The sequence below is a fragment of the Corella eumyota genome, chromosome 2 (assembly GCF_963082875.1).
Source record: "Corella eumyota chromosome 2, kaCorEumy4.1, whole genome shotgun sequence".
Taxonomy (NCBI): domain Eukaryota; kingdom Metazoa; phylum Chordata; class Ascidiacea; order Phlebobranchia; family Corellidae; genus Corella; species Corella eumyota.
This window is the reverse complement of record NC_137491.1, coordinates 2,266,667-2,276,078: the sequence shown is the minus strand read 5'-3', so window position 1 is coordinate 2,276,078 and position 9,412 is coordinate 2,266,667. Positions and strand designations below refer to the sequence as shown.

Sequence of the window (9,412 nt, the reverse complement as noted above, 5' to 3'; positions counted from 1 at the left end):
ATGGTTTTTGCTTAGGTAAAAGCAGCTATAAAATCTTTATTTTAATCCTTATTTTTAACTAGCACAAAATTTTCTTTTTTCATATTAAAGAAAATTGTAATCTAAAATTAAAAGGATTTTGTCAAATCATTTTTTATTTACAAAGGTTAACATAGCTAGTTGATTTTTTTGTAACATTTTTATACGTATTTTAATTTGCAAAGCGATAAAAAATAATTTGATTACAAATTAGATTACAAAATCAGCTTGATGGCTAGACTAATACAACACCACATATTTTGTTAGATTAAGAGCGCCATGCTGCAATTAACAACTAATTCTTAATTAGTATCTTAAAGTGGCGAATGTCTTTTTAATCAGGTCATACAAAAGTGTATAGATTGTTTCTTGTTTGTGGCAAAATCGCTGTTCATCTATGTACAGGTTATGCAAGGAATTCTGGTTAAGTGTGATGTTGGTAATGTGCTTCCCATTGCTATAAAAATAGGGGTTAAATGTAGCCGATCATAAGATTTTAACTTTTTTGAGCTGTAAATATTCAACGAAAAGTATGTAATTGCAATAAAAACAGACTGTTATGTATGAAGCTTTATCTACAGTTAATAGTTTCCCTTTTGTTAATAGTTTTCTAGTTTTTCCAAGAAACATGTTGATAAAGCAAAAAGTCTCTGGGAATATTAAAGTCTGTAGTTTTCAATCGGCTCAAAGGAAGTGGTAGATTTAAACGGTGTCGAAATTTTCATTTCCTTGATTATGTTTAAAACATGTTGTTTTATTTCCACATCACTTTGCTGTGCAAGCTCTGTGTCAATTTGATCTCTTATGTCAATCATTTTGGGACGAGATTTCGGATCTTGATTCCAACACTTTTGCATTTGATTTTGGAGGAATGTGACAAGTTTGCCATCTTGGGGGGAAACTGAGTTTTCCAAATTTGTGATCTCTTGCAAATTTGGGCGTTCTCTCCTTTCCACCAAACTAACATGTTCTTCCCTTTCAATGTTTTCACCTTTTATCCACGAAGGCCGGCGGGCAAGAATCATGAAGAGCATCATGGCAAAGCTGTACACATCCATTGCTGTCGTAACTTTTAACCCTATGTCTTCTAATCTCTCTGGAGCTGTATAGAGCCAAGTATGTACTCCACCCCTTTTTGCTGAGACAACACTAGATTGACCAGGATCAGTAACAGTTGCAAAGTCAGCTCCGCCGAAATCTGAGATTTTGCATCGTAGATCACTTGTAAGAAGAACATTTTCAATCTTCAAGTCTCCATGTGTCATTCTTTGATCTGAACTCAAATTGTGGAGAAAAGAAAGTCCACATGCAATGTCAAAAGCAAATTGTAGCCTAACAGCTATTGGTATATTAATGATATTTGCTTTTGTTATAATCAAAGTTTTAAGGTTACCACACTGCATGTACTCCATAATAATTCCAGTTGTTTGTGGGTATGGCCCCCATTCTGTATAGCCAAAATAACTGACTATTTTAGAGTGACTGGCTTGTAGACACATATCAATTTCGTGCATAATTCTAATAAAAAAATTGTTTTGTGTTATTAATTTAATAAACATATAGGTTATGTTCATGTTGTGCCTATTAAATTAACAAATTTTGAGAAAATTTGAATTTGTGATTGAATCAAATATCGAACAAGATACTTTGCTTTTTTTTGTTTAATTTCGTCATTAGAGCCCGTTAATGAGATGGCTTTAATAGCAACAGCCCCACAATGTTTAAGAAAGCCAAGGCGCACACAACCAAAACCTCCTCTGCCAAGAAAACCTTTTTCTTCAAGGTTGATTTTAATCTCATTTGAGTTGTAGTACTGTAAACATATCATTTATACTTGCTTTCAGGCTTTAACCAAATATATTTATATTCTAGAATAATTGAAATAACAGCAATTATGAAAGTAAAATATCACAATTGTCTTTATTAAATAAAAAGATTTAAGTTACATGCATTTATTTACTTTTCGATTTTTTTGGGTAATGCCTTGAATATTGCTCTGTAATGTTTGAATTTCATCTTCAAGTTTTATGGTTTCCTGGAAAAATATTGCGAAAGGTTTTATTTAAGGTTTTTTTTTAATAAAATAAATGGGAAAATTTACATAAGTTTATTACAGTTTACCTGGACTTGGTTTGTTAACTGATCTTGAGTTAGTTTTAGTTTTGATTCTGTTTGAGAATAATTTTCTTTCCATGTTTGTAATTCGGTTTCAAGATTTTTATTGCTCTGTTAATAAAATTAGGAGATGTAGCCTATAAAATTCTTGTTTTTGTTATATTAAACTATATTTGTTATATAAAAATATTAAACTTAATCTTATTATTTAGTTTCTAATTAGCTTCTACACTAAAAATTATTAAATTAGTTTTATACATTCTCTGTTTTTTTTAGTTGGTTTTTTTTTTGTTGTAACTTTCGAGAAATTGTTTTATTTTTTTCTGATAATTCTTCAACTTGTTTTGTCAAGTTTTTAATTGTCTAAAAATTTTATTTGAAATAAATTAAAACATTAAATTGTAAAAGCCTAAATGTAATACATACTTTCCCGAAAATGTACTTACCTGTGTTTTTTTTGTTAAGTTTCTTTGACTGATTCCTAAATTTAATTCCAGTTCATTGCTCTTGTTTGCAACTTCTTTTAAGTCTTTTTTAAGAATTTTGTTCATCTAAATATAGTTTTAAAATGCACAGGGGACTTTAAATAGTTATTGTTAAATTTAACTGACTTTTATTTATATTTTTAAAAATTTTTGCTTTTTTTAATGGAAGAAAACAGCCCAATTCATAAATTAAATTTTATTTCCTTGTTATGCTCTTTAATCAATGATAAATTGTGTAGAAATCAACCAAAAACTTAAGACAGCATAGCTTAGGTAAAAACTGCATCATTGTTTTTTACATACCTGCCAATTTCTTGTGTTATCTTTAATAAATTGATTTTTGGTTATTTGCACAAAATCTTGAAAGTTTAAGTTGTCAAAAAGGTTAGGGTGAAGCATTTCTTTAACAATATTCAATGATTTGTCATGTTGGTTTTCGAAGTCTTCTTCATTTAAAGCATGGGAATTGCATAGCTGCCAATGTAAAAATGTTATTATTATGTTTTTACTATATTTTGCATTTGTAATATTTGATCAATTATTTGTTGTTTTTTGAGATAGTTGTTAAAAATATGATTAGCAATTATATTCAAATCTATTTTAACTAATTTTTTTATTTTCACACTCGTTATTAACAAATTTTGAAAATAAAATATTTAAGAACTCAGCCATTTTGAATGTATAGTGGCACTTAAAATATTTTCTTCTGTTGTATTTGCTACTAATTTTTATTACCACATTTTTTTAGCATAATAACCAATTTTATCAGATGTCATAAAGCCTACCATTTCCATTTCTTCCTTGTATCTACTTTGTGCTGTCAGTATTTTCTTTAAAAAAAAACAGACAAATAGTTAAATTAAATTTAGATATAAAACATATATATTAATAAATTATTTATAAAAATAACTAAAATTTTCCAACCTTTTTGTTTTTATCATTATTGGTTTTAAATTCTTTCTTTAAATTTCCTGTAAAGTCTAAAAACTGTTTTTTTCCGAAATTAGAAAGAGATTCCTTTTTACCTTGGAATGCTTTTTGATGTTGGTTTTCAAACTCTTCCTCAGTTAAAGCTCGATTTTCACAAAACTTTTGAAAATAATTTAGTACAAAATATATATCTGTTTATCCAGTGTAAATTGTTATGCAATTAATTAATTTTTCGTAGTTTATGAACATATAAGAATTTTAGGGTTAGTAAATAATGAAATAGTAGATTATATTACAATTGGAATACATTAAATATAGTCCTTAACAAAAAATTTAATTAATTTGTTTTTAATTTTGTAAGTTACTGATGCTCACGTTGTACATGTCGGCTTTATATTTAGATTTAGCTCTCTCTAGTGCCTAATAAAACAAAAATGAAAGTTTTTTTGTTTATGTTTATATTGTTAATATTTATAAATTATTATTCAGTTTTTTAATTTAGATTTAAAGTCATTTTTGCAAATAACGAGAGTGAAACTCAAAACTTGGCGTACAATGTTTATTTGGCATTACTTATTGATTGTTAAATTTTGAGCTGTATTCTATTGTCGGAATATACTTTCTGTTGGAGAGTGGGATTCGTTTTTTCGGGTAGGAGCGGGCCTTTGTTTCTCTTTTGTTATTTCTCGGGTCAATAACTGCTGTAAACGTAAAATGTGGCGCTCAAAACTTTGCTATTTTAATTATTGTTAAACAATCAAGCCGCGTTAAAATTTTTTTTCGATTCCTATCGTCGGAAAGTATTTAAAAATAGCTCCAAATGTCGACGTTCGGCCGATTTATCAAACTTTTTTCGATAAGTTTTAGCTTAACTACTGACGTAATTAACAATTGTGGCCCTTAAAAATGACAACACTTTATCTTTGTTATAAGAGTTATGCAATGTTAAATTTTTTTTCAACTCCTATCGTCGGAAAGTATTTAAAATTACGGCCGAGCAAATCTTGGTTTCTTTAATGTTTTTTCGTCGCTCTACAACTTTTGCAAATAACGAGTGTGAAACTCAAAACTTGGCGTACAATGTTTATTTGGCATTACTTATTGATTGTTAAATTTTGGGCTGTATTCTATTGTCGGAATATACTTTCTGCTGGAGAGTGGGATTCGTTTTTTCGGGTAGAAGCGGGCATTTGTTTCTCTTTTGTTATTTCTCGGGTCATTAACTGCTGTAAACGTAAAATGTGGCGCTCAAAACTTTGCTATTTTAATTATTGTTAAACAATCAAGCCGCGTTAAAATTTTTTTTCGATTCCTATCGTCGGAAAGTTTTTGAAAATAGCTCCAAATGTCGACGTTCGGCCGATTTATCAAACTTTTTTCGATAAGTTTTAGCTTAACTACTGACGTAATTAACATTTGTGGCCCTTAAAAATGACAACACTTTATCTTTGTTATAAGAGTTATGCAATGTTAAATTTTTTTTCAACTCCTATCGTCGGAAAGTATTTAAAATTACGGCCGAGCAAATCTTGATTTCTTTAATGTTTTTTCGTCGCTCTACAACTTTTGCAAATAACGAGTGTGAAACTCAAAATTTAGCTAATAAATTCTTTATAACAGCTTATTACTTAAAAAAACACCTTTTGTAACACAATCTATAGAATAAATTTTCATTGTAGGTTAAATAATAGAAGGTAATGGTTTCTTTACTAGCTTAACATTTTTGTATTACCGAGTTAACTTTTTTATGTAAACACAACGTTTTGCGGAAAATAGCGGAGTTCTGCTAGGATTAAAAAAAAAAAAATTCTAGCAACATGACAGTGGTATTTAAACAGTTATATTAAACTTTAAATTAAAAAAATTTAATATTTATATAACACAAATGATAATTTTAAAAATGTTAAAATATTTACAAGCTGTTATTCCATAAACATAAAAAATTTATTAACATTTTAAGTATTAAATAAGACAGTTGTATTTATTATTTCAATTAAACAAAGCATTCTGTATTTACATAAAATAAATAATCTTAATGCAAAAGAACTTTATATATAATTTTGTTTAAAAACAGTTATATAAACTTTGTTGTTGTTTTAAGATATTTAAAAATTAGAATTTTGGTTCTTACCCAAGATGGTCCTAAAAAATAAAGATATTAAGAAATTAAATGTAAATATTTATTTTTAATTTTTAAATTTTGTTATAATAATATTTGTTCAAAACATAGAAAAACATTAATTCGTAAATGTTTTATATTAAAAAAATGTATTTACCTTCGTCGGACATTTTTGGTCTCCTGGTCTTGTGATATATGTGTTCCCTAAGAAAAAACATTTTAACAGTTTATATTTCGTAAAGTGGTTGGTGTATACATATTATTATAGGTGGATTTAACCGAGAAAGTAAATTCAGGTAACCGAAAAAGTAAATTCGTAAAATGGTAATTCGTTACACAATATATTACTTTAACTAAAAATACAAAAAACATGTCGCATGCCCTTTAAATGTGCGTTTTATATTTGTTTCATTTGGCAACCCTGAGGTGTTATAATCAGCCGTACGTTTCACTTGATTGAAAGGTTTTTTAATACTTATCGTAATTTTATGGCTATTATTTTTATCGTTAGGAATCTAGACTGATAGGCTATTTAAAAGTTATTTAAAGTGTTATATGTAATTACTACCTTCCCTACTGTGAAACTATTTGGAGTAGTGAACTGATACGTACGTTTTTTGATCCATAATCCGGGCTTGTGAATTTTCGGGTAATTACATTTTGCATTATTATTAAGTTATTTTGTGTTCATGTTTTGACTAATTCTAGAGATAATCATGTTTTGTACTTTATACTAAGTGTCTCTTTTACCTTTATCAGGAACTTATTGGGTAGTTTTATCGTCTGTGTCGTATATTTTCATGAGCCAATATCTGCCATTTCTTAGGTATTTATGCCTATATTGTTAATATGCCTAATAGGGCTTTGCTATTACAGCTTTTTTCATTACCTGACCTTATCAATTGCTAATTACAGGTTGCTTGAATTAACAACGATTAAACAAGTTGACCTTTGTATCCATTGTATAAGTGGCTTGCAAAACGTGTCGGTAAGATGTGTTTTGGCTTCGATATTCTTTGTATTAATTGGTAACAATTAGTTATATTGTGATCGCTTATTTTTCTATAGCATTATTGACTATAGCTGTTTTATTTTTTGTAGAAACTGTCAATGAACGAATGTGTTTGTGTGTGAACGGAATAAAATTGTTCATTTATGTGTGCGACTAAAAGCGGGGTCAACTTTAATAAAGCAAGAATAGTTCAATCAGTACAAATAGTCTTATGCTAAATACCCTCAGTGCATGGCCACTTAGCACTAGAAGAGAGGGGATTTAACAAACTTTGTTAAGGTTTATAATTTAAATTAAATCGAATGTAACGGATAACCGTGAACGGTAAAATTTATTTAAAATTTATTTAAAAAAAGTTCTTAAAAACAGCGGCCAAATAGAAGCTACAAACGTTTGTTAAAAATTGCAATGTTTAAACTTGATAAACAGCCATATTAAACATATATATATCCCTTACCTCGAATTTACTTGTAACGTAACGAAAGCACGAATTAACGAAAGTTAACTGGTTCGATATCGAAAAAAAGTTAAATTTTAATGAAAAATTTAACTACGTTAATTAACGATCAACGCTTTAACAGTTTGGTGCCCACCTTTGCATATTATAAATTAGAAAAAAAATTAAGGGTATGTTATAAACTTTAAATATTCTTACCAACGTTATCTTTTTACTTTACTTTAATGTTAGTGGAAATGTCTACTTTTTCTTGCTAGAACAATTATTCAAATGGTTTTATTTAAACCTACTGTTTAAACTTACTAAAAGAAAAACATTATTAACAATAATTCAATATATATTTTAGTTTAACTTGTTTGTAGATATCACATATATTATTAAATGATTTTATTTTATCAAAAATAAAATATGTATCACTTATTTTAATTGATATTGTAGTTTAACAATTATAAACCTCACAAATTTCTATAGTTTAAAGCTTAATTCAATTTCAAAAAACAAGATCTAAGAAAAGAAATTGTACTTGTAACGCTCTATTGTTTATATATAATACAAAAGATGGTGTAACTAAAAACAAAAGAGTACAGACTCTCGTTTCACTTCAAAGCTAAGGTGCGTTTCTTACTTATGGCAATGTGTAAGGCACTGTACCGATTATACCCAATACCCGTAAAACTAATTTGCAATTGGCACTACTAAAATATAACTTTGTTAATATTGTTGCTTATCTTATTTGTGTTTTGAGCAAATAAAAGCACGTTAAGTTAATCTACGTTTAAAAACTGAACTGCCTCGTTATTTATATATTTTAAAATTTTGCTATTTAAAATACCATCGACATAAAAAATTAAGAAAATTTTTCATTATTGTTTACAATATATTAAAACTACGACTCAACAATTTGTTCTTGAATTAAAAATTTAATAAAAAAATTTAAAACAAAATATAATATAAAGAAAATGGAAACAAATTAACTACAGAAAATTAAACAATATTTAAGGTAAATATGCGAGTTAAATGCTTAAAATGATAATTCTTATAGTAACGTGTAAATTTTGTTTCCACCAAATTGAAAGTTTCCACTGCAAAAAAACAATATTATCGTTATTAATCCGTGTTTGCTTTAAACTAATATGTAGTGGCGTCGCGTGGGGTAGTGATTAAAACCTTTGGCTTAACAATATGAGATTAAAACTTTGATCACCACTTTCATGTCGTAGCGTTCTGTTCATTTTAAATGGTTGCGCAATTTTGCATTACGTTACGTTTCGTACGCCGTGTGAACGGGCATTAAATTGTACAAAAATGAATACATAGCCTACTAGAGTTTCTCTTATTTTTATATTGATGCCTCAACTTGTTTTAAAAAGGTGATAATAAATTTATTTTTTTTTAATTACGTTTGCCCACCATTAGTTTTCTGCATCGTTAATTCTAAATCCCATTTAAAAAATGTTATAACTTTCATTGTTAGCTGCAAAACGAAGCAAGTAAATATAGGACGTTTAAATACTGGCAAAATACTAACGTATATTTTTAATATGATGTCACAAGGTTTTTTGTCCAAAATATCGGTAAAATAGTGTAATAACCGAGTACAAAGTTCTTAATATTAATTCACAATTTCACAATATTCAACAGTTTATTAATTTAGTCACGGTAAACCTTATTCAAATAGAATCACATTAATATTTACATAAACAATAACATAATAAATCTAAAGCAACCTTTAACTAACATAAGGAGTGGCGGTAAGCTAAAAGGGGAAGTGACGTAAGGGTGAAGGCGTCAGACCAGAAAGATAACGGCGAGGATAATAAAACACAGTACGTTACAATGCCCCTCCCCCGATAACAGTATTCTCCGAATACGATTCTAGCATACACAGAAAATCACAAAAACAGTATTTACAACTAAAAATTTACACGATAAATGAAATTGTTAACAATATCTTAATGGGCGGCGAATAAAACGTCCACCACGAGAATGTGAAGGCATATTTGTTTCTGGGTCAGATATATCAGATTCGTATAAATTAATAATATTATTATCACTTTGATCAAACACATTATTACTATTATTGTTATTATTATGATAATTTTCATTAGAAATATCAGAATTAAACCAATTGGGCAAGTTTTGGCCACTGTAACGCCACAACCTGTTGCGATTTACCACTTTTGGCTTGTTTTTACGAGATTTTTGTATACGATACACTAAGTCATTTATACGTTTTGTAATGACAAACGGTCCTTTCCATGGCAGGGACAGTTTTG

The 9,412-nt window shown here is 28.2% G+C and overlaps 1 protein-coding gene and 1 long non-coding RNA gene across 2 annotated transcripts; one reads left to right on the top strand and one right to left on the bottom strand.

Annotated features, from left to right (window-relative positions):
* Positions 1-196: 196 nt before the first annotated feature.
* On the bottom strand, positions 197-5,101 carry LOC145743007 (uncharacterized). Its single transcript, XM_082560863.1, has 9 exons — positions 3,543-5,101; positions 3,404-3,448; positions 2,922-3,092; positions 2,580-2,684; positions 2,392-2,496; positions 2,140-2,244; positions 1,979-2,053; positions 1,665-1,831; positions 197-1,536 (listed from the first exon to the last, which is right to left on the bottom strand). Exons 2-9 carry the CDS (start codon positions 3,410-3,412, stop codon positions 678-680), a joined length of 1,596 nt encoding a protein of 531 aa, XP_082416989.1. The 5' UTR covers positions 3,413-3,448; positions 3,543-5,101; the 3' UTR covers positions 197-677.
* Positions 5,102-6,177: 1,076 nt separating this feature from the next.
* LOC145743009 (uncharacterized) lies at positions 6,178-7,385 on the top strand. The gene is made up of 3 exons (XR_014280979.1): positions 6,178-6,316; positions 6,583-6,655; positions 6,769-7,385. It is a non-coding gene; the product is annotated as an uncharacterized LOC145743009 (long non-coding RNA).
* The last annotated feature ends 2,027 nt before the right edge of the window (positions 7,386-9,412 follow it).